The sequence below is a fragment of the Aquarana catesbeiana genome, linkage group LG10, assembly GCF_042186555.1.
Source record: "Aquarana catesbeiana isolate 2022-GZ linkage group LG10, ASM4218655v1, whole genome shotgun sequence".
Taxonomy (NCBI): domain Eukaryota; kingdom Metazoa; phylum Chordata; class Amphibia; order Anura; family Ranidae; genus Aquarana; species Aquarana catesbeiana.
The window spans coordinates 123,985,305-124,011,918 of record NC_133333.1 but is presented as its reverse complement, the minus strand read 5'-3'; the positions used below and the strand labels follow the sequence as shown (position 1 = coordinate 124,011,918).

The following is a 26,614-nucleotide window of genomic DNA, read 5'->3' as shown; positions in this document are numbered from 1 at the left end:
GTCGCATTGAAAGGGCAGATCAATGAGAGCTTTCTTAGAGAATTGGTCTGCCGACTAATTCTTAAGCCACAGCACATGTCCAATCACCACCGCTGAAACAGAAAGCTTGGATAGCATAGGAGCTGCATCTAAGGCTGCATCACCAATATACTGCAGCCCATGGACCAAATTTTCTGCTAAATCAACATAAGCAGGGGGAACCTGCTCACTACCCAGACCCTGGTGCAAAAGCTTGGCCCATTCAGCTAGGGTCTGCGACAACAGGGTCGCGGCCAAGACTGGTCGCATTGCCAAACCAGCCATAGTAAACATGCTGCATGCCACAGTCTTCGCTTTCCTGTCAGCTGTGTCCTTAAAGGAAAGGGATTCCTCTACTGAGATCATGGTTGCTTTATTCAACCTAGAAACAGGAGGGTCCACCACTGGTGGGGTAGTCCACTTTTTTAAAAGTGATTCTTCAAAGGGGTAGCATATTGAGAAACATTTGGGGACCACAGAGGGTGACTTTGGTTGTTCCCATACCTTATAGGTAAACCTATCAAAATAAGGCAGATAAGGAAACACCTTTGGTGTGCGAGGTGACCTATGCGTACCAAAGGACACAGCCACATCGGTGACCATGTCAGCCGCATCCTCCATCTTTAGAGTCTCCTGCACCGCAGTAACAAGTGTGTCCACCAGCGCTTTTTCACTTGCTGCTGAGACCACAGAGGCCTCATCCTCACTATTGGACGGGTCAGGGGGCGAGATATTAAACCCCCCCTGGAGGGGCCGCATCCCCAACGGCATCAGGCTCAGAATCAGATGAGACAGACTGAGCAGGGGAAGGTGGGGGATGCTTCTTCCTGGGTCTTTGCCGACACGCTACTTCCACCCGGGATACCAATGACTCAAGGACCGCCGTCAGCGCAACCATGGGAAGCTGGGGTTCCCAAGGGACCTGCCACCTCAATGAGGGGATCAGTGGGTGAGATGTGACCCTGAGGCTCCATAGGGAAGAAGGATACCTACCACCAGAGAGGGAGATACACAAGGACCCCCAAAGACACACCCTACAAGCGGAAGAGCGCCGCAATTCGGACCCAGCAACACCATGGACGCCATCTAATTCATATATCCCGGCACAGGAAGAGGAGAAAAGAGGAGAAAGAGGAAGAAAAGAAGCTCCGGCATCTCCAGCGTCTCACTAGACTAACGGAAAATGGTCGACCAGCCAAACCAAGGGAAAATGGCCGTTTGACATGCTAAAACATGTTGCCAGGTTCCTCTCTGTGCCTTCAACATCGCTGCACCCACTCCTAGGGGACCCCCCCAAAAGGTTCTGTACTCCACCAGGCTGGGTAAACATTTAAGGGGACATGGCTGTGCACTCTGCACTGCTGTGCTCTCAGCACTGAGACCCCCAAACTGCACACTACCTCACATTGCACACACAGCGGGGGATGCACCTAAGGGTCTCCGCTGCATCCTCTGCACTGGAACCCCCCCTCATACCGCCAGGGCAGGACTCACACCACCCAGAAGGGGAATGGCGGAGGGGACCCCCAGGGGTCTCTGCTGCCTGCCCTGGGACTCCCACCAATCAGTGGGGGGAGGGGGAAGCCCAGCTTAACCAAAGGACTTTAGGATGGGAGAGGAGGGATTCTGCAGGCAGGTCCGACCATCCCTGGAGGGTACCCGCGTCCACCCCAAACTGCACAAAGAAGGAGAGGGGGACTGTACTTACTGATCCATGGTGCAGGTGACCCTCCAGACAGAACTCTTCGCCACCAAAGTGGGGGGGCTGTAGGCCAAGGGACCGCTGTGACTCGCACCAGAGCCTGTTCGTATGCAACCCTGCGAGATGTTTAACAGCCTCCGTCCGTTGAGGCTATGTCGCAGTTGAACTAGCGCGTAGCTGTGGTCTGCACACATTCGTAGGCTGGACTGGGGAGACCACTGGATCTAGATTATCCAGCCAGTTGCCCAGCCCTGCAGTTGATTGTAGATCTTCCAGGAGAAAATGCATGGAAGAAAGAGACAAAAAGCAAAATTTGCTAGGACCAAAAGATCCCAGCAAGGAGATAGGTCCTTACTCCTGACTAGACAGAAATAAACTGAATACCTAGAGCAGGGAGGGGGTTATATACTTACTGAGGACAGCACATGGGTGTAGCCAGGTCCTACTCCTGTGGAGGCGATATAACCCAATGTTCAAGATTAAGGAGGCGTTGTGTCTGTTGATGAACGAAAGAGAAAATGACGTGGGGTCCACCACAAAATCTATACCAGACCCTTATCTGAGCATGCAGCCCAGCAGGTCAGGAAAGGGGGGGATAAGTGAGCGCCCCCCCTCCCCATACCCAATGGACGATTTTTCCTCTTAAGTGGGATTTTAAAGGGTGGAAGTCTCAAAAAAAGGTATAACAAAAAGTATAAAAAATTATCAGAATTTTATTGTATCAAAATTTAAAAGAAAAACATGTGCTAGAATAGAAACAATGGATAAAAGCAACAATGGATGCCAGAATTAACAAATGATGAAAAATACAACCAGGATATACATGACAGGTCGACAGAGCTACACAAAACCCCACAAAGGCTATATCAGCAAGGAGCCAATTGACAGTGCAGGCCCAACGCGTTTTGAGGCTTTATGTAAGGATTACGACCTCTTCTTCAGGGGCTAGAGGTAAGGTGTATATCTGTCATGCTATTGCAGGGTCAGTACTGTATGGCATCCACCCCAGGCAAGGGGGAAGGGGAGAACGGTAAGCCACCAGGGCCCAGATCCGAATATCAGCGACGCCGCCACACAACCAGGACCGCCAGCAGATCAGGACCAGACACAGAGGGCGTCACGTCCCTCAGCTGTATTTTAAATTCTCTTTATCAAAATCTTTGTCAGCTATTGACGCAGGCTAGGATTATCTAAGCCTTGACTCCTCGGGCGGGTAAACAGCAACTGACAGCACCCCCAGTGTGTAGGATATACTATTGGTGCATAATGAAGGGTTGATCCCTGTGCTGATTCACACAACAGTGTTGTCTATAGTGGCTGATAGATTTTAGATACCTCGCTCCGGGGGAAAAGATGGCAGAAGAGCGTCTATATTCAGCAGCTTGAGCATATCATAGCAGCTGCACTTTCAGTTCTGTGTCCTTCCAGGGTATGGGAGGACACAGAACTGAAAGTGCAGCTGCTATGATATGCTCAAGCTGCTGAATATAGACGCTCTTCTGCCATATTTTCCCCCGGAGCGAGGTATCTAAAATCTATCAGCCACTATAGACAACACTGTTGTGTGAATCAGCACAGGGATCAACCCTTCATTATGCACCAATAGTATATCCTACACACTGGGGGTGCTGTCAGTTGCTGTTTACCCGCCCGAGGAGTCAAGGCTTAGATAATCCTAGCCTGCGTCAATAGCTGACAAAGATTTTGATAAAGAGAATTTAAAATACAGCTGAGGGACGTGACGCCCTCTGTGTCTGGTCCTGATCTGCTGGCGGTCCTGGTTGTGTGGCGGCGTCGCTGATATTCGTATCTGGGCCCCGGTGGCTTACCGTTCTCCCCTTCCCCCTTGCCTGGGGTGGATGCCATACAGTATTGACCCTGCAATAGCATGACAGATATACACCTTACCTCTAGCCCCTGAAGAAGAGGTCGTAATCCTTATATAAAGCCTCGAAACGCGTTGGACCTGCACTGTCAATTGGTTCCTTGCTGATATAGCCTTTGTGGGGTTTTGTGTAGCTCTGTCGACCTGTCATGTATATCCTGGTTGTATTTTTCATCATTTGTTAATTCTGGCATCCATTGTTGCTTTTATCCATTGTTTCTATTCTAGCACATGTTTTTCTTTTAAATTTTGATACAATAAAATTCTGATAATTTTTTATACTTTTTGTTATACCTTTTTTTGAGACTTCCACCCTTTAAAATCCCACTTAAGAGGAAAAATCGTCCATTGTATATGTATAAAGGGATGCGGGTTGGTTGTCTCATTCCATTAAGCTCTTGTCACCACCAGTTTCTTTCCCCTCCCCATACCATACCACATGCCCTCAACATGGGGGGCAGCTTTGGAGCAGGGGGGCTCTGCCCCCCAAAGCACCTTGTCCCCACAACAAGGGCCTCTTCCCCACAAAACTGGCTGGTGGTTGTGGGGGGTCTGCAGGCGGGGGGAGCTTATCGGAATCTGGAAGCCCCCTTTAACAAGGAGGCTTCCAGATCCCCCCCATGTGAATGAGTAGGGGTACAGAGTACCCCTACTCATTCACCAAAAGAAGTGTAGTGTAGAAAAGCACAGGAGGCAGTTTTTGACAAGTCCTTTATTAAAAAAACAAAAATAAAAAAAAATGTTCCCCAGTGTAGATCCATCATCAATCACGAGCAGCCCCAAAGGGCCTGGTATGGACTGGCGGGGGTATCCCACACTGTTTTTTCCATAACTTTTCATTGCTGGCAATTTTATTTTACATTAAGCTGTCAGCGGGAAAACCCTGCTGAAGGCTGAGGACTCATCAGTTGTTAAGGATGCGACGGCCTCCCGATCCTTAACAACCAGTACACATTCCCTAAATACTGCATGCCTCAATCACTACTTAATTACTGCATGCATTTAATTATTTATTTCCTTCTGTGAATTGAGTTTAACACCTGTTCATGCAGATACCGTATGTGATCTGGTTCTGTAAATGGAGCCTATTGGTACTAATATTTTGTTTTTGTCATGGATTGGAAACTCGTTGCCGCTGGGGGTGACAAGGACTTGGCAGCAACAGCTGAGGCTAGGAGATGGTGTAAGCCACAGCAGAGACACAGAGAGCTTGCAGAGTTATGGTGAGACAAAACACACTGCGGGGCAGTGGTCGCTTAATGCAGCGACAATGATGCAAAAGGAGACAGTGCGCCTGCTTGTTCAGCAAAGGTTAGAGCCCCTGGAAGGGCTGAGGTGCAGGTCTAAGAAGCAACTTGGTTTTCACAGGAGCACCCCACAAGGGATGATAGGTTTTGCTGCTGACTCCCAGGTTGCAGCCCTTTGACTCACCCAAGCAGACAGCTTCTGGAAGCTTGGTACAGATATACTGTACAAATTCAGCAAACCAGTGGCTGCACACAGAGGGGAAGAACTGGCACTGGAGTGTGAAACAGGTGAGAGTGACAGCTTTAATGTATACGCTTAAAGTAGATTCACTACATTTACATTGTTATATCTGGATTTGTGAAGATATTTGGTGCATACAATGTGGATTTATGTCCTCTGAGACTATTGTGAAATATATTTGAATGAAAGGTTTGTGCCCGAAGTTCAACTTTAACTGGTGTGGGTCTGTTTGTGACAGTAGGCTAAACCTAGAATTTTATACCAAACCAATAGGGTTGATTTACTAAAGGCAAATTGACTATGCACTTTGCAAGTTCAGTTGCATGCATTTCCCCCCAAGCTTAGTAAATGTGATGAAAGTTCACTTTGTAAAGATTACCCAACCAGGTGCAAGGAGAAAAAAATAGAATTTTTGCTTGCACATGATTGGGTGATGGAAATCAGCTGAGTATCACCACAGTTGCTAAGCTCTGCCGAAAGATTGTGCAACTGCACTTGCAAAGTGCACAGTTGCCTTTAATAAATCAACCCAATACATTTATACCTATTAGATTGTATTATACAGTAGTGTCATACCCCAGTCATCTGTCCTCCACCCATTATAGATCCTTGAGACAGATGACATGGTCGATGAGGTATTCCAGGCTGCAGTGCTTCACTAAAATCTTCTGTTTTAATCTGTAACACATAGACACATGTTTAAATATGATAGGTGTGATATGAACAAAACATATTTAATAGTCAACTTCACAATAATTGATTTTTGAGAAAATGCTGCTGGCTAAAATTGCAGCTCAGTAGGTCAATGTTTTGGAAATAAAGTGCAAGAACCGGCAGTAAATGATTTTCTACCATCTAATAAAATATCAATAACATTTAAAATGTATGTAATAGCGCAACTTGGATATATGCCATTGCTCCCCAAATAAAATGTATGAAATGAAAAAAAGAATACAGTATCTAGCACCATATATTTCTTGTAAATAGATGATTTCCAAATTCTGATTATTCTTGCTTTATGTTACAGTGGAACTACAGTTATAGTGGAATACAGATGCAGCACTGTGGCTTTGTACAGGGTATTTGTAGAAACGCGTTGAGAAAATCAGTACAGATTATCCACCTTATGGAGGTATAGTCTCACTTCAACCAGTTTAATGATGGTAATTCATGTACATATATTGTTGGTAACTATGTATGACAATTTGTTTTTAAATGTATGTTAATATCTGTTCTTTGTAACAATAAATATTTTTGTATTTTCCGGCTGTGCCTCATGAACATTTGCGTTTTATTTTAGGAAAGCTTTATTCTGATGCTACATTGCAAAACACAAAGGGAAAGAAAAACAGATTGAGTAAATTGTTTGCGTATTATTGCAATAAGATTTAGTTGAAATTACAACATTACAAATTAGCATGACAGCCACTTTTTCACAGGTTTGCAATCGCTAAAAATTCTAACTTCACTGTGTTCCTATAGCTGAGCATTTAAATGTAAATATCTCTCAGATATTCTGACATCATTGTTGCGATCCTTTGTTGGGAGGAAGTATTTTTATTAATTTTTTACAATTTTTTATTTTTACACTTTTTTTTCTTCATGAGGGTTTGGATCTGATCAGTGATAACCACTGAACGCACCCCCCCCCCCTTCATGCAGCTTGCAGCCTCATTCACACAGGTGTACTACAACATACACCTATGCAAGGGCTGTGTTTTCCTGCACATGGATACATAGGTGTACCGTGCAGACAGTCCAATTCATGTTAATTGGCATGCAGCTGCTGCTCCCAATTGGATAGCTATGGGGGTACGTGTGCATGGACCCAAATGCAGATAATGTGTGTGTTCGGGGGCCGTACACTCGCACGGCTGTCAAATTGGGAGCAGTGGCCGTGTCTATGCTGCCGCTGCATTCCAATTAACCTTAACCCCTTGGTGCCTGCACCTGCCAGCCTTTTAAGGGGTTTGGAGTGCCGGGGAGATGCTGTAAGGAGATGTTGAACAAAGACGAATCTCTGCCTGAGCCTACATACTGACTGGAAGTGCCATGACAGCCAACGCTGTATCCTGGCCTAGGCCGACAAGGCCCAGGCCTAGGGCAGCACTTTGCAGGGGGGCAGCACGGAAAGAGTCCCTGCCGGCTTGTGCTACACTGTTAGTGTAGCACCAGTCTTATGGGGCGGACTGGGCTGAGGGGAAAATTAGTCTAGCACCCCCATAAAGCAGCCTCACTGCTTCTGGTATGCGGGTGGCTGGCATTCCGCAACTGTGGGAGGGCGCCTCTTCTAATTTTGACTGTCCTCTCATCCTGGACCACAAACCTTCCTCACTGTGATATATGTTTTCTGCTGCACCATTGGCATGGTTATATCTTCTTAGTCCTCTCCATAAAATTATCAGAAATTTGTGCTTAAAGTAGAACTATAGGCAACACTTTTTTTTTCATTTTGGATAGAGTAAGGGAGGGTTATAACTGTCAGTTTATTTTTTACCATCCCGGTCCCATTGCAGAGATTTCCCTTCACTTCCTGTCCCATAGCCAAACAGGAAGTGAGAGGAAATCTATGCAAATTAAGGGAATCCATTGCCCCTATCCCCAGGCCCTCAGAACTAGTGCCACCACTCGAAAATTTCAGGGCGTGTCTTAAACAGCAAGGGGTGTGGCCTTGACAGGAAGGGATGGGTCATATTTAAATTAGGGGGTGCATGAGTTTAGTCAGGCCTAGGGCAGCACAAAACCTAAATACACTACTGGTGACGGCGCTACACTGGGAGCATTGTGTTTGTATTCACTTATACAGTGCATTCCTATGGAGCGATCTGTAGAAGCATTAGAACACCAGAAGCTGATTTTAGCTCCCAAGCTTAGGGCTGGATGGGTAGTTTCAGCACTAGTGCCAACAGAAACCCCCCAGGAGTTGCTGAATCTGGGTGCGATTTTAAAGTGGCACTGGGCAAATAGTTGTTTCTCCTGCACCTTTTAAAAATGGCCCTCAGGACTCAAGTGGTTAACACTGAATTCAGGGCAAACAGCTACATACACATATGAAATACATAGGGAGCTGTTTTAACTGCCAAATAATTTGTATCTCTGGCCTTTAAATAAAGAAAGCTGCATAGTTCCGCCACACAGTCCAACCCTGTTCAGCATGGCAAGAGACCTCCATTTTCTTTACTGCAGATAGAGGTCTTGTCCTTCCCCATGGACAGTGAAAGTAGGAGCAGCATACTAATGAGCTCTGTCACTTTGAGCTCTCTTCCTATCAGCATGCTCCTTGTGCTGCTTCTGAGTTCTGCTGTACAAGGACTGCAAGAGACTGATACCAAGTCAAATTCAAGTATACACTAGCTGCAATAAAAAAAATTGGATAGATTATTAAATTTAGAGCAGCATTTATATCTCCCTGGAGATCAGCTTTAAAGCTGCATAATGGCATTTTCTAGATTGCTTTACTTCAAACTTACAGAACTATCTGCAATGATTATGTATAATTTGTTTGAAAAGACGAAGCACATCCAAAAATCTGCTAAAGTTAGCATTCTGCAGTCACGACGTGGTTACACCAAAACTGTATTTACAGTGTAATAAATACTAAAAGTTTTGGCATAACTGACATTTTTTTAACAATCCATTGGCATATGCCGTATGTATTTTTTTTTTTTGGGGGGGGGGGGGTATGAAGTTATTAAGCTATTTTGCACATACATAAATCAACAATAAATTTACAGTATGAAGATTTTTTCACTTGTATGTAATGATAATAAGAAGATAATGGACGTATGCACATGGTTCCTAAAAGCACTTAAGGAGTTAAGTCCTGTTTTCACCCAAGTGTTTTATAATAATCTGGCTCTTGCAGCTTCCCCACCCACATCTTTGGCTCCCCCACCTATTTCCCCAAGGAAATGAGACAGGAACCAACTTGGAGAACTGAATTCCCTCCAGGGACTGCTCCTCACCCACAACATTTCCTGGTAGTAGAGATATCAGGAAATAAAGAGGGCCAAGGCAAGCAAATGCTGAGGATATTGCCATGTTGGACAACACTCTGCAAAATTTTGTATTTGTTCGTATACTAAGATTGCCTTAATAAAAACAATGACACCAGGCATGAAATAAGCCATTCATATACAGTGCTAAAATCAGGTAGACATTTGATAGCAAGAAAATTGAAATTGTAACAGAAATGCACTGCAAGCATTAAAAAAGAAATCAAAGGCCCGTTGTTTGCTTTAGGCCTCACTCATACAAACATACTTAAGCGTACATGTGAAGGGTTGTGTTTGCATGCATTGGGACCAGCGGCTGTGTCCATGCATCCGCTACTTCAAAATAGACATGAATTGGACAGCCTGCATGTGGATGCACTAAACACCTGTGCATCTTGTACAGGTAAACACGACCCTTTGTACAGATGTACGTGGAACAGACTGCAAGTAAGCACGCTATTAATGCAATATCTCTTCTGCGATAAAATCCACCTACCTGCCTGCTTACGGTTTTCTGTGGCATGTAAACTGCATACATCACTGTCCCTGTGTGCTGGGATGAATGACTCCTGTGCATGCGCAGGAATTACATCATCCTACGTTGGCCAATGGAGGTGCCCAAAGACTGGCACCTGGAGAAAAAATGCCGACAAGGGACCCGGTCCATTAGGCTTGATTCACACTAATGAGTTTTTTTTTATGCTTTCTGCAGAAACGCATTTCATTTTTTTAACATGGGTCCCTATGGAACACGTTCACAGCAATGCATTTTTGTGCCTCTATGTTTTTGAAAAGGGTCAGGGATGTTTTTTCCACAAAATGCAGTGTTTTGCATTTAATAGACTTCAATGGACCCGCATCCAAAATGCAAGTACTGCGTTATTACCGTGATTTTCATTTTGCGATTTGTGTGGGGTTTTTTTGGGGCTTTATATTCATTGTATATAGCTGGTTGCTAAGGAGCAGGCCGGAAAGCTGGCCGCTGTGTCCTTCACAACCATTGAGTCATCAGCTGTTATCAGGCTTCCCCGCTGTCAGCTGAATATAAAAAAAAACATTTCCCAACTAAAAAAATTCACGAAAAAAAAAAACGGCGTGGGCTCCCCCCAATATGTAAAAAAAATGGTGTGGGGTCCCCCCCAAATTCATACCAGACCCTTATACATTCAGTTGTCACCGGGGGGGGGTTGGGGGGGGGGTGTGTATGTTAGTTGTTGTTTGTACCGGTAGTACAGCCCAGAAGCAATAGTGTGCATATTGCTTTTTTTTTTGTCCTACCTAAAACACAATGACACTAACTGACACTGATACTAATTAAAAAACATATCCTGCTCAAAATATACTGACCCTGACCTTTGACCCTGACCTTGACCCAAAAAACTAACCTTGGCACTGACATAGATCAAACCTTTTTTCTTTATTTTATTTTTTTATTATTGTATTTATTTTACATTTTTTTACAAACAATTTTGTTTCCTGAGGGGAAAGACAAAGATACAATGTATCTATCTGTCCATTCACAGAAGGAAAAAAAAACACAGGGGCGGGCTTCACAGGGACTGATCCCTATGTGTGTGATTATATGTCTGTATTACATTGTATATACCTGTATGTTGTGGTCGTTCAGGTGCTTATCTAATAGTTCTTTGAAACTATTGATGCTCCCCGCTGAGACCATTGCCTGTGGAAGTGAACGCTACATCCTTGCTGCTCTTACAGTAAAGAACCCTCTACGCAGTTTAAGCTTAAACCTCTTTTCTTCTAATCTTAATGAGTGGCCACGTGTCTTATTAACTACTTCAACCCCGGAAGGTTTTACCCCCTTAATGACCAGAGCATTTTTGCGATTCAGCACTGCATCGATTTAAGGGCCCTTTCACACTGGAGCGGTTTGCAGGCGCTATTGTGCTAATAATAGCGCCTGCAAACTGACCTGAAAGTGCCACTGCTGTCTCTCCAGTGTGAAAGCCCTCGGGGCTTTCACACTGGAGAGGTGCGCTAGCAGGATGGGAAAAAAAGTCGTTCTAGCAGCATCTTCGGAGCGGTGAAGGAGCAGAGTGTATACCGCTCCTTCACCGCTCCTGCCCATTGAAATCAATGGGACAGCGTGGCTATACCGCCTGCAAAGCCCCTCTACAGAGGCGCTTTGCGGTGGTTTTTAACCCTTTCTCGGTCCGAATACCGACGGTAAAGCGCCGCTTACAATAGCGGCGCTTTACCGCCACCGCCGCCCCCGCCCCAGTGTGAAAGGGCCCTAACTGACAATTGCGCATTCGTGTAAAGCTGTACTTAAACAAAATTTACATCCTTTTTTTCCCACAAATAGAGCTTTCTTTTGGTGGTATTTGATCACCTCTGCAGTTTTTATTTTTTGTACTATAACTATAAATATCTCACATTTATTTTTTTTAAATTTATTGATTACTGTGTAAATGTCACTGGCAGGGAAGGGGTTAACATTAAGGGGCAATCAAGGGGTTAACTGTGTTCCCTATGAGTGTTTCTAACTGTGGGGGAGGTGGGCTTACTGGGACATGACAGAGATCACTGTTCCCGATCACTGGGAACAGGAGATCCCTGTCATGTTACCTGTCAGAACGAGGAAATGCCTTGTTTACATAGGCATTTCCCGTTCTACCTGTGTACAAGGCATAGGTGTGCGCAGCCTATTGCATTAGGGTGTGCACCTCAAAGCTCAAACTCAAATGTGAGCGTGACATATTTACCAGCCTCTTCCCCACTCTTCATCCTGAAACAATGGGGGGAGGGGGGATTAAAGGGGGACCAGGGCAGCAGAAAGAAGAGGGACAGGGGGAGTGAAGGGGTGGCATATATTGGTACCCAATCCCACCCCCGATGTCCAGGTTCTGGGGGTCGGCGAGGAGGGATTGCGGTTTACCTTTTATCTTCCCGCGATCAACAGGTAGATCGCGACTGACAGGTTGCCAGTCCCATGATTAGGGTGTGCCCAGGCACACCTGGCACACCCCTTGTGCACGCCTATGGTGGAGGACATCGAGTCCGCCCGATCTGTGGGCACGCTCCCGCAACGTGCAGTGGGAGAGAGCGCGCGCTACCGCTGGCGCACGCCCACAACTGAGCCTGCGCGAGCCACAGTACAGCTATGGCAATTCGGGCAAGAGAGCCATTGTGCCACCGTCAAACAACGGTGGCTAGTCTTAAAGCGGTTAATATCCCCTCTCAAGCGTCTCTTCTCCAGAGAGAACAAGTTCAGTGCTCGTAACCTTTCTTCATAACTAATATCCTCCAGTCCCTTTTATTAGCTTTGTTGCCCTTCTTTGTACTCGCTCCATTTCCAGTACATCCTTTCTGAGGACTGGTGCCCAGAACTGGACAGCATACTCCAGGTGAGGCCGGACCAGAGTCTTGTAGAGTGGGAGAATTATTGCTTTATCTCTGAAGTTAATCCCCTTTTTAATGTAATATTCCGTGAGGCTGTATATATGTGTCACGTTGGCATGAAGGTATTAAGGTAAAAAATGTTTAGGGAGCAGTCATTTCACTCCCCTTATACTTACCTGAGTCCTCACTCGATCCAACGATGTGGCCATCTGTAATGGCGCTACCAGCTCTCACAGGTTTTGCTGAGGCAGCAGGAGCCACTGGCTCCTGCTGCTATCAGGTCAAATCCTGTGACAAGGGAGCAAGGGGTGGGGCTGAGCCCGCAGGTGGGCCACAATAGAAGAGGAGGAGCCAGGAGTGGCAGCAGGGGACCCAAAAAGAAGAAGAGGTTTGGGGCCACTCTGTGCAATTCCATGGTAAGTATAAACTGGTTTGGTATAAAAAATAATACAGTTTACAATCCCTCTAAACACTTAAAAATGTTGATATTTGATTAGTATCAAATATATAATTCACACTCAAATCAAGATACAGATGGTAGTAAATATAAATCCAAACACAACAAAATGAACTGCAAGTATACGTACATATAAAAAAGGGCCATTATTTATAATATTTAACACCCTTTTGACATTCCATGATATCAGGTTGATACATCAGAATTATCAGAGCTTGTGCACCTGTCAGAAACGGGTACATTAACCTTTGGGAGCCGGGCACTGAGGTCGGAGTTTCTATACTGGGGTCCTCATCACACTTACAGGTACATGGCCAAGGAGTTTTGGAGTGCGGTGAGCAGAGTCTGATGGGGACTTGACAGACTAGTCTTTCATCAGGTAGGTCTTGCAGTTGACTGACAGCACATGACAGTGAGTGGATCCATGGGCACTATTCAGTCCAATAGTGGCTTTCGAATCAGCCCACTGCCATCCATGGGGCAATCAAAAGTAAGACAAACTTAATGAGGAACTAGTCACTCAATTCCCAGTGGCTTAAGTCATTTCGTAAATACGGACATTGTCATATCTGTATAATGACATCCCTATTATCCCCAGCCCCTTTGTATACATTTAGCTTTTGGCTGGGGAATCTCCTGGCCTATAGAATGGGGCCAGGGATAGAGCCCTGTGTGGAAAACTGCCAAGCTCATGACAGCTTCCCAGCACAGACATGCCCCACTCTGAGCACTGGTGTTCCTCCACATGCCATTTAAATGCTGATCTTAATCATAGCCCCCAACTGTCCCTGATTTGGAGGGAATGTTCCTGATTTGGAACAAAGTCCCTCTGTCCCTCATTCCTCCTCATTTCTCCTCATTTGTCCCTCATTTTGGTCTGATCTATATAGTTGTATATAAAATGAACTTTTTATCTTTCAGAAAGTGTTTCCAGTCCTAAACCTTTCATCCAATTTCTAAATTGTTGCATTTGTAAATTTCAAAAGCCAATATAAAGGAATAGCAGTGGTTAAAAAAAAAAAAGCACTTGTGGGTTTAACTAATCATTTTGTGGTATAATTTTCCTTTAAGGGGGCGTGGCAGGGGGTGTGACCTATGACTACATATTTTTGATATTAGGTGTTCCCATCTCAAAAAGTTGGTTAATTGGTTAATTACTGCGAGTTCCCTTATCTGCGAACTGGTTGTAATTCTTAATGAATTGGTCACTGCCATAGCAATAGTTTCTTAAAGCAGCAATAGTAGGAACTACCTGAATTCCTCACCTGTGTCGGTAATGTTACCTAAACTTCCACTAATACTTGCCTGAATTAGTTGCAGGTAGTGTTTTTAAGGTTTTATTGAATTCCCCAATCTGTGTTTTTAGAAACTGCAGCCAAGTCTTCTATCAGGCACAATGTCTTGTGTACCTGTATTCATGTGATCATACTGTCACAAGAATATTGATCACAGACCTGTAAACAGGTTTCAGTCAGTATGACACTTGCTGTTTCCAACACTAGATGGTCCATAACCACTGATAGATGAAGTAGGATGACTAGATGTCCTTGGTTGCTGGGGACAATCCCTAATTTTATAGAATCGGTGGTAGAGTCTATTTGTGTCTAAGGCCTCGTATACATGATCGGATTTTCCGCAGACAAAACCTCAGACTTTTGTCCGAAGGCGTGTGTCTGGATTTTGTCTTGCATACAAACGGCAAGGAATTGTCGGCCAACAAACACAAACGTAGTGATGTTCTTTTGTTTTTCAGCTCTTTAGCGCCACCCTTCGGGCTCCTTCTGCTAATTTCATGTTAGTAGAAGTTTGGTGAGTGTTGATTCGTGCTTTTCAGTTTGCGCTTTTCATTTCGTGCTTTTCAGTTAGTTTCTGAACGGCCGTTCGTCAACCAGGCGTCAACCAGGCGTCAACCGGAATCGGAGGAGATAACGTGTTATTTATTATTGGCCTTGGAGCTATTGCTTTGACCCAAGTCCAGTCCAGGATCAGGAGGAGGAGGAGTTCTTGGACCAAAAATTGGTTGCTTTATTAATCGTGACTAATTAGGTCACATGACGTGGCTGCGGGAGCTCCAGGTTAATAATACAGATGTTTTTCAGAATTATCTATGAATGACGGACGAACTCTTGGCATTGTTGACCCCCTATATTAAGAATCAGGACATATGCATGAGGCTTTTATTTTATTTTTTGGTTGAATAATAATGATATGATTTGTTATATTTTCTATATTTTTGGATGCATAGAATGCACTTTTTGGTTAAGTTATATTGGCAGATAGCATGTCTAATTTTATTCGTTTTCTTTTTTTAATGCACAATAAAAAATTATAGAGAATAATACTTGGCTATGTGTTTTACTTCAAATGACAGTTTGGGAGTAGGCAGTTACCTTTAAAAAAAATACAATGTAAAATTAACAAGGGACACCAACATAGTTGTATCTTTTATCTTAAAAACTATGGGATAATGGTGTTGTGGTAACTTGACCAAAAAAAAAAAAGCATAATAATATTATTCTTGATATCACTATAAAAAAAAAGCCTTTGAAAATTTGTTTGCAATAACTCCATCAGTATCACCAGCAAAGCAGCTTCATTATTATCCCATTAAAGAAGAAGAGAATGTGCACTGCATTTCGTGATTTCATAATTTGCGCGTCATGAATGTTAATTATCCATTACGAACGCTAGTTTACAAGACCAACCGCTTCTGGCTCGTCCTTGCTTCCAAGCATGCGTGTTTGTACTTTGGACTTTTGTCCAACGGACTTGTGTACACGTTTGGAAAATCCGACAACAGACATTTGTCCGCAGAAAATTTTCAAACCTGCCATCCAACATTTGTCCCCGGAAAATCCGACAACAATTGTCCAATGGAGCGTACAAATGGTCGGAATTTCTTTCCAACAGCCCTTCATCACAAATTTCCTGTCGGACAAGCCGATCGTGTGTACGAGGCTTAAGTCTCTTGCAGATGTCCTAAGAAAGGTGTTTCTAAAACACCTTTCTTTTACATTTTGACTGTATTCATGAGCACAGCACAATATTGGCACATTAGAGGGACATTTGGCCATTTTTGTGGATTTATCGCAACCATACCACTGATCTATAACAAACTGCACCTTTTTAAAGCACAGCAATGTGTGTTACAAATGGGCTTTGTGCTCCGCTGCCTTCTGAATTAAAGCAAAACAACAACAACAACAAAAATATTAGGACAGCCTGATCATGTGAATTATGCTCTCGTCCAGTTACAGAGTTGTGTCTGCTGTGTCTGTCTTGGCCTGCATTTCATGAATGGGCCTGTAAGATGGAAGTCACAGTATGAACAAGCATTGCAATATATAGCAGATAGAGATATTCACCCTATGTTTTAAATTGAGCAAGAGAATCATCCATATCTCCATATCTCTCCCTCTCTCTCCGTCTCTCTCTCCCCATGTTTTCTGCAAATGACTGGACACAGTAACATTTTATGATGGTTATGTTTTTAGCCAAACTGGTGTGCATTCAAGGCTTTGCAGCAGTAAATCGAAACAGGCTTTCAGGTAGAAAATGCAAAGGTAGTAGATATGTAGCATGAAGAAAATTGTCTCAAAAAGAAGCAACAGTGTAGAAAACTGCCCTCATTCTATACTTTTACTGCCCTGTACCAAAGACTGCAACACCTCATTCCAGACTTGTTTGGAAATGTGGATCCTGGTTAGCCATGGCAGTGTGACAACAGGACTGTGCAATAACTAAATTCATAAATGCTTTAATACAGAAAATCCATAATAATATATGTGCAAGAATTCAAGAAGTAGCACAGCAACCTCCAGCAACTTTTCATGATCCTGTGACCTGGAGCTGCCTGGTACCCAGGGCCACTGTTAGAAATCATGGGGCCCCATACAGGCTTCCTGATGGGCCCCCCAACTCTACCTACACCCTACCCACCCCTTAGGCTGGGTTCACACTAGTGTGAATTGGATGCAGGTTTCTCCGCATCCAATTCCCACAGTAGAAGATTGTGACCGGCTCTGGAGCCGGTTCACATATCTCACAGCGGCTCCGGTATGATTGGCACAGGAGCCCTGTGCGTCTTTTGGTCCATTTCAGGTCCGAATTCAGCCAAAAATTCGGGCTGAAATTGGACCTGAAACGGTGAAAGAGAACGCACCAGACTCCTGCTGTGAGCCACTGCGTGCTCATATGTGAATCTAGCCTCAAGGTGCAGTAAACAACGGCACTTTATCCGCCTATGCCCAAAAAGAAAGGTCAAATTGTGAGGTGAGAGCACAGCCTTGGGGATCAGGTAGAGGTATCTCTGAGATCCAACACTACTGCTTGGACCTTGAAGAAGAGGACATACCCTGAAAGCTTGTCCTGAAAAATTGTGTTAGTGCAAATAAAAAAGTATCATGGACAGTACTCATTTGTTAAAATCCAGTCTGAACCTTAAAGCGGAGTTCCGGCGAAAACAAATTTTTTTAGCATTATTACTAATGAGATTTTAAAGAGACTATATAATGATCACGATCGCTTGTTAGAAAATATAAAGTTCTTACTGTTATATTTTTTTCCTCCGTTAGTGGCCGTTGCCATCCTGTATGTGGGCATGTGAAGCCCAATCGAGATTGCTTCCGGGAATAGCTTGGGAGAGGTGCATGCTGGGTAACCACCATGCACCTCTTGATCTCGCGCATGCGTGATTCAACGGCGGCCGTAGCGCTGAGCACAGTACTGCTCACAGACTCCTGGGAAATGATGACCATTACCCAGCAGCACAGGCGAGGGAGGAAACACCAGGAGCTCCGCGGACCAGGAAGTGGCAGATTACGAGGACTACATAGCAACATGGCCTTTCTGGTAAAAAAAATGTTAATGTTAAAAGGAGTCTTTTAATGAAAAAAAAAATTTTAGGGTGGAACTCCCCTTTAATGTGTAAGTCTTAGACCCCTTTCACACTGAGGCGCTTTTCAGGCACTTTTAAGCTAAAAAAAAAAGCACCTGAAAAGCCCACGAAAACCTATTTCCATTAAAATCAATGAATGCTTTCACACTGGGGCAGTGCGCTGGCAGAGCAGTGAAAAAACGCCCCTCTCCATTGAAATTAATGGAAAACTCTTCAAAAGCACCTGAAAAGCTCTTCAAAAGCGCCTGAAAAGCTCTGCAAAAGGGCTCAGTGTTTTACTGTCAGTTTAGAAGCGCCTCAGTGTTAAAGGGACTTTACTTTACGCTCTATTCACACCTGAGAGCCTTGTAGCTTGAAGCTCCAAAATACACAAGCTAAGTCCCATGCTTTTCAATTTTCCCACTGACTTCAATGTTACATGCATTTTTCAGACAGTCCCATAATAAAAGTCTATGAGGTCCAAAATGCTTGATCCTGTCCCATAAAAGCTCCTGTATGGCACCTCATGCTTAAAAATGCACACAAATGCACATAAAAAAGCAACAAAATCACCTACATATGCTACGCTCAAGTATGAATGTATGTAACTCTACTTTCACACTGGGGTGTTGGGGGCGTCGGCGGTAAAGCCGCCCTTTACTATTTTTAGCAGCGCTTTACTGACATTTTAGCTGCGCTATTTGGCCACTAGCGGGGAGCTTTTAACACCCGCTAGCGCCCGGAAAAAGGGTTAAAAAGTGCGGCGGTTCGGTACATTGATTTCAATGGGCAGGGGTGCTTCAGGAGCGGTGTGTACACTGCTCCTACAGCGCTGCAAAGATGCTGCTTGCAGGACTTTTTTTACCGTCCTGCCAGCGCACCGCTCCAGTGTGAAAGCACTCGGGCTTTCACACTGGAGTGGCACTTTACAGGCGTTATGCAGGCACTATTTTCTGTGTGAAAGCAGCCTTAAGGTTCTCATTTATTCAGGTAATGGTATATCTAGTAGTAATTAGTCACATTCATTTTGACTTGTCCTATAATTTTAAAGACATTCTGTAGCTTGTACAAGCGACTTCTTCAGTTCTAATTATGTACAATCCCCCTAGCATTTATATCCACAAAGGTAGCAGCGACACCTAAAAGAGGTTGTATACTACTGCACGTTTTTTTTTTCTTTCTAATCTGCAAGGCAAGGGCATAATGTGCTAGTATGCATCGCATATTAGCACACTATGTGAAACTTTCCTCAAAACAAAGCCTTCCAGTGATGCAATGTCATCACTGGAGACAGCTTCCAAGCTTTGGTCCTGTGACTGGCTGGAGCCGTGATGACATCATGTCACAGGGCCCTGAAGAAACGGCATGAGCAGCTGTTCCTTCTGAGCGAATGCGCCAGTGATTTCACCGGCTGCGTGTACAGTAAATATTTCCTAAACGGTGCACGTTTAGGAGATAATTACATCACCTACAGGTAAGCCTTATTATAGGCTTACCTATAGGTAAAAGTTAAAGATGGAAGTTTACTTCCTCTTTAATCCAGTCACCATGGAAAGACAGATTATTTTTTGTTGAAAATATATACTTTATTTTTTATAAAATATATTAAAAAAAAATACTTAAGACAGATGTTATTATCCAAGGACAGGGAGGGAGGTGTGCTACATAAAATGGCTTGAGCAGTCATTACATTGTATACAGACTACATAGAATAGTTTATCTTATAGGCATTTTTATAAATGAATGCTCTGCTTTTGTACTTGCTTTTTTTGTATTTGATTTTTTTTTTTCTATCACTTGTTTATTTCTGCCTTTCATTTATTTGCTCCCAAAACACAAATTACACATACGAAGGAGCTGCACACATTCTGGAACTAAAAGAGGTGACAGCCTATATGTGAGTCTACACTTCTCTGTTCTTAGCCTCATTTGCATGACAGAGAAGAAGCTACATAAATGGCCTGTTCAGGCTTGCTGGAGTTTCCAAAGAAAAATACAAATCTCTCCAAAGATAATCAGTTTGCTGAAGCCTCAATTTAAAGAAACATGTACGTTGTCTGGGCCCTGAAATAATGTAAATACAAAGGAGATTACATTATAACAAAATAAATATGTCCAGGGAAAAAATTACATGGGCATTTTCACAGGCACAATTGAATAAAATAGTTATGCTAATATGCTAATTATACACTTTAAAGCAAACCTGTATCTAACACCCATTGCCTCTGGGTTTGGAGAAGCATGTAAATCACTATGTGATAATGCTAGTGCTTGGTGTTTGGCCCAATTATGTCCCATGGGGGCAGGGAGATAGTCCTCAGCCCTGTGTAAAGCTCTGAGTGGAGCAGCCCAGCTGATACAGGTCAGTCTTTTTTCAATCTTTGTGGCTGAATGGAGCAGCAAGGGGCAATGGAAAAGTACGTATGTGAAGCTAGGGAGGGGAGCAATAAAGTATAAATTAACATACAGTGTTTTAAAAGGTTGAAAGGTTGTGTAACAGCAGAGTGTGGATAAAACCTAGCATGCGCAAAGCACAGGTACTCTTTAAAGGGTAACTCCACTTTCATGGGGCTAATCATTTCAGCCTATGAATGGGTCAGCTCCGCCCCTCTGACCCCACAGGACAACCCCCTGCTCAAATCAAAGGAGGGATTCCCTATACCCCAGCGTTCCTTATTTTGTCCTCACTCCAGTAAAAAAAAATAGCAAATAAAAAAAAGATTATGTAAATTATACAATTGCTACAAAAGTCCTATTGCAATGGAATGATATTAAAAATAACCTTTCCGAGAGAGCGCATGCGCGGATGGCCGAGGTGGATGTCTCCCTGAGCCGCTCCACACACTCCAGGCACTGCTAACTATATACAGCGGCCCCCGCAGCACATCCACTCGGTCCACTCACCCGATCTTCTCCCTGAGGGGACAGACAACCTGCCGCATGTCTTATCGGCAGTCAGGAAGGTCCCAGAGCAGCTACCGCAACTCGACTCGGTCGGCGTGCAGAGGAGGCGAGATGGCGATCGACACCAGCTCCCACATGTCTCTGGCCAATGGAGGAAATAAGTCTTCACAGCAGAAGACAAAGCTGAAACCTCCTAGACTGGGAGATCGTGACACAGGCTCCTTCACAACCCCTCCAGCTGCACGTGAGACTACAAACAATCCCTGCTTGTCATTGAGCCCTGCCAGGTCTCCCACACAGACTGCAACCTTGTCCCCTGGCCATGATTCATGTGCATCCTAAGCCATAGATAAAGAGATGACAGATACTATCCTTAGCCAACCAAACAGCCATGAGTCTAATCTGGACAGCCTTGCTGATTCCCTTGATTCCCCACCAACTCAGCCACAATAATCAGGAGATCCTATACTCCTTGCCCATTTTGCTGAATTATTACAGAGGGAACTAGCGAAGGCCACTGATAAATTGTCCTCTGAGATAAAACAGGACTTTCGGGAGTGGGGGTACCGCTTAGAGAGCATTGAATCGAAGGTGGATGACACTATTCACAGAGTTTCCCAAAATTCCAACATGATCCCTGAGCTACAAGACCACCTTGAAGAAGCTAATACGAAAATTGACGACCTTGAAAATCACGCTCGGCGCTATAATTTTCATATCAGAGGTCTTCCAGAAACTGAAAAATATATTGCCTCCATCACCTATGTTCTTTTGCAATCTGCTGTACCAGATATCAATGAGATCCATATGAAGATAGATTGTATATATAGAGCTCTTGTTCCTCTGAAACCTGATGGACCACCCAGAGATGTGATTGTGAAACCCCATTTTTTCAGAGTCAAGGAGGCGGTCATGCGCTATGTAGAGAACATCCAGATCTTGAAATTAATGGCCATAAAGTCCAAGTCTTTGCTGACATCTCCCAGGCTACTATCCAAAAAATAAGATCCCTCAAACCTCTGCTTTCACCCTTGATTGACCGGAATATCTGCTATAGATGGAACTATCCTTTCCGGCTCCAGTTTACTTACAACTGCAAATCCTACTCCATTTCACTGATGGCGAACATATTGTATTGAAGTTGGGTTTTATCTTACATAGCCCATTATCTCGGAACCAGAAAAGATCCATTGGCCCTCTTTCCCCGCTTTCCCCTATCTGGTCTCCTTTACCGCTTAAGAAATCTACGACCTCTTGTCGTGCGACCTGAGAAATTGTTGTCTGATGCTATCCGAATCCTCCCCTTTTTTTATTCTCTCTCCTAGCAGTGGCTTCTCAGTGGTCCGGATATGGACATTAGCCACTGCACTTATTTCCCCAACCCCCCCTTTTTTTTTCTTAGGGAGGGGGGATCTGTGTGTTTCCAATGTGCCTATATGACTGTTTTGGTTGTTTGAGGTTTGTTCTTACACCTAAACTGGACATTTTAGGATTGACCGACACAACTGTGATACTATAAGTTTACTAGTGATATTGAAGTCCTTTTTATTTAAGGCGCGAATGGGCATTTAACTTTCAAATTATACTCTAGTGTCGGGGGGTGTCTATGCACTCTCCCTACCTGAAGGACTCGTTCTATTACTTAATTTTGGTGAAGACTCCTCCACACTCAGAATTTCGGTTCTGGGTCATTGGATTATTTGTTACTGTATGCTAGTAATACCTTGCATTTATATGATATACTGTTCTGAGCCGGTAGGTTCCTGGCCTGAATGTTTCTCTTTTTTCCTCTTTTTCTCTGCTCCTACTTTAACCCCTTTTGCTGTTCCCTTTTGAGGGTCACCCAGAGACTCAGCCAGTCCCTTTGGATCTGTCGAACTTTGGATGGAGAGGTGAGTTCAAATGTTGATATTTATGCTGACGGTTTTCCATGTCTAGAATAACGAACACTGTCCACCTACTTTCTCACAATGTTCAGGGCTTAGGGTCGCCTTTCAAACGAATTAAGGCCTTCACATATTACTGATCTGTGGGTGCCGATATTATAGTTTTACAGGAGACACACTTTTCTCCCTCATTTACCCCCCGGTATATTCATAAAGATTATCCTATTTGCTATTTTGCTAATGCCTCAGAAAAAAAGAGGGTGGTGGCCCTCTGTCTATCTAGACGACTTTCCTTCATTGAAACTGAAGTCATGAAAGACCGGGAAGGGCGATACCTTTTGGTTAAGGGTTACCTGGGGGAAAATTTGGTGACCTTTTTGGTTTATTATGCCCCTAATACGAACCAATCGGCATTTTTTGGCTCCTTATTACAATCTTTGGCTCCTGAATTTGAGGGGGTATTATTTTAGCAGGGGATTCCAACTTGGCTTTAGACCTTATAATGGACAAATCCCACGTGGCTTCTTTTAGATTACCTTCTAAACAAAGTCATAAATTTACTCAGTTACTATATCACTACGATCTTGTAGACGCTTGGAGAGAAGCTAACCCCACCTCTAAAGACTATTCTAATTTTTCGAGAGCTCATAACCACTACTCTCGTATTGACCATGTTTTTCTCCTCTTGGGACTCCTACCTAAATTACGTTCAGCTAAAATAATCTCTGCTCCATGGTCAGACCATGACCCTATAATATTACAGCTCTCAGACTTGACAACTAAAATAGCCAAATCGCATTGGCGTCTAAATGAATCCCTCCTCGGTAATGATTCTTACTGCCTTGATAGTTCTACTCATCTGAAGTCGTATTTTGAAATTAATAAGGTGGAAGATACCACCCCCCCAATCAGTTGGGTGGCACACAAAGCGTTCGTTAGAGGGTTCTTCATCCAGTTGACTTCCAGGCTTAAAAAGCTCGAGATGAGCTGATTTCTGCCAAAACTACAGAATATGAAGCTCTAGCCACCCAACATAAAAACTCCTCAACCCCTGATCTATTAACTAGGCTTGAACAAGCTCACTTGGAACTCAACATTTGCCTCACCACAAAAGCTAAGAAGTAATTACGCTGGTCCAATCATAGATTTTTTTACTTGGCGTGATTGCCCAGGATCCTTACTGGCACATAAACTCCTAGATATCTGGCATTGCCCAAAATTAGACTTTCAGGGGGTCACATTTCCCAAAATCCTCAAAAAATCCTTTGGGAATTCTACAATTTCTATGCTGACCTATACGGACAACCCCGGGAGGCTGCTTCTTCGTCCATCAGGGAATTTTTGGGGAGCCTACCTGTCCCCTCTATTGAGGAAGCTCATGGCTCTCTATTTTAATTCCTTGCCGAATGGAGATGCAGTTCCTCTGAGCGAAAATAAGGCATATATTAGTGTTATTCCTAAACCTAATAAAGATACTACCGATGTCCTTAATTATCGCCCAATCTCGTTAATCCATTGTGATTTAAAAATCCTTACGAAACTCCTGGATTTACATCTTAACACTTTCTTGGCAGGGTACATCCATAAAGATCAGTCAGGATTCATTGTTGGGCGCTAAATGCTAGACCAAATTCGTAGAACTATAACTTTGATTTCAGCCGTATATGCTAACTGGGACGCCCCCTTTTCTCGGGAGCTTCTATCATTAGACCTTTATAAGGCTTTGATAGCGTAAATTGGAATTATTTATTCACTACTTTAGAGGCTTTTGGGTTTGGCCCTAATTTTCTTTCCTTACTGAAAAGTTTATATAGGTCTCCGTCAGCTCAGGTATCAATAAGGGGTTACAAATCGTCATTTACTATCAAACGTGGCACGAGACAGGGATGCCCGCTCTGCCCCTTACTTTTCGGATTAGCTGTCGAACCTTTGGCTATGGTAATCCAGTCCCACCCTAATATTACTGGCATTAGTTGTGGGCAACAAGAACGTAAATGTGCCTTATTTGCAGATGATGTCCTTATGTATATTATAAACCCTCAATTCACCCTACCTCATTTGCAATCCTTATTGGGCCAGTTCTCTTTGCTTTCTGGCCTTTCCCTGAACCCCACACAAAACAACAGCCCTTAACGTCTCGCTTCCCCACTCAATAGTACGGGCTCTTTGGGATAGCTACAACTTTCAATGGGCACCACATTCTCTTTCATACTTAGGGGTCCAATTAACGCCTTCTATTGAGACCCTTTATAAAGCTAATTATCCCCCATTGTTTAAAAAACTTAAAGAGGATCTTCGCCGTTGGGCGGACTATTCCCTATCATGGTTTGGTAGAATCAGCTCCGTTAAAATGACGCTTTTACCCAGGATACTTTACTATTTTAGAACTTTACCATTGGCAGTCCTGAGGGGAGATCTGCAGGGTCTACAAGCCGATGTTCTTTGTTTCATATGGGGTAATGGAAAACCTTGACTGAACAAACAGATCCTATATTCCCCAACATTAAAGGGTGGTCTGGTTCTCCCTGACTTACAAAACTACTTTCAAGCCGCTCAGATTGCCCAACTTGCCCATACTACAGCTACAGGTCCTGCACCTCTTTGGGTCTCTCTCGAGGCACTCTCCTGTCACTCCTTGGCCATGGAATCATTGATGTGGCTTCCCAACTGGTTATGCTCTCCTATATTATGCCCTTCTTTATAACATTCATTGGCGGCCTGGGATAGAGTGCGTCACCGAGCATCTCTGTCATCCCCACACACACCTTTAGCTCCCATCTTCTGCAACCCGGAGTTTCCACAATCATTTCATTGGTGGCTCAATAAAGGATTGCTAAGAACTGGCGATACCTTAATGGTAACCAGGTAAACATTGAAATATAAAAATAACCTTTCCTTTTCAATCTGCGGCACTGTAATTTTCAGTAAAATGCAATGCAATATGTTAACCTGGAGGTGTTCTGTATACAGTGGGTGTACAAAACGCCCCCCAAAATGTAAGTTTCCCAGAAGTCTGCACTAGGATATAAGTCAGATATTGGGCATCCCCTGCAACAAAAATGTCATTTTTGGTGAGATACTCCCAAAGGAAAGACATGTTGAAAGGGATGCAAACCCTGCCTCTTTCATCATTACAACCCTGCAAGTGCAGCAGCTAATTTAAAATTATAAAATCACTTCTATTCACATTCATTTTGCACATGAACACAGACAAACAGCTATTTCTTCAGAAGAACGAAAGGTAGTAATCTGCAACAAAATTTGTTAAAATCCCTGCAATTGTACATAGATCACCCAGAGGGGAAAGGTTTTTTTTCCTTAACAATAGTGGAGTTACTCCTTAAATTATGTTGGCAGTTGCAGAAGGACCTCACTTTGGTTCAATGGTAGATAGTGAATGACTTGAAGATGTTAGATTAGTACTATTTTAGTAAATGCCATGTATGATGTAGATGTCTTTAACTCGAGTGTCCTCTAAGAATCTTCAAATTCAAATTGTAGCTAGGTTCACGTTGAACACCAAGTCATGTGCAGATTAAATGAATAAACCAAAATTTGCTGTTCACAATACTGGATAACTGAAGTGAATCTTTGCTAAATTTATCGAGTAAAGATTCTTAACTCTGTTAATAAATCAGCAAAATGTTCCTAATTTCAGGATTATTAAGTATAACAAAGTAAGAAGAGTCACTTTAATTCTATTTGCCTCTCAACATAATATAGTTTGTTGGTTTACCATGTAATGAGAATATGAAAGTGTTTTGAAGTATAGAAACTACTTAAAGTGGAAGTAAACCCATCAATTTAACAGTTTAAAAAAACAGTTACATTTCTGGCACGTTGCGGCAATGCTGACTGTTACATTGTTTGTGCTCTCAACCAAACTGTGCAACCATCCAATGGCTGGTGTCATAACTGATCACATTTGCAGCATCATGGCAGTTGAAGATTAAACAGAGGCCAAGATGGCAGATTTCTTGGCTGAAAACGATAGGAAGGTTTACTTCCACTTTAATAATACAATAGATGAAAATCTTCTG

At 43.5% G+C, this 26,614-nt stretch overlaps 1 protein-coding gene across 4 annotated transcripts in view; it reads right to left on the bottom strand.

Annotated features, from left to right (window-relative positions):
- The window catches only part of POU2F3 (POU class 2 homeobox 3), a 208,487-nt gene that overhangs the window by 67,451 nt on the left and 114,422 nt on the right, over positions 1–26,614 (bottom strand). For all 4 annotated transcript variants that reach the window (XM_073602564.1, XM_073602561.1, XM_073602562.1 and 1 more), the window contains one exon: positions 5,670–5,771. In XM_073602564.1, coding sequence (XP_073458665.1) covers positions 5,670–5,771 — 102 coding nt within the window. The remainder of the gene's footprint in view (positions 1–5,669; positions 5,772–26,614) is intronic.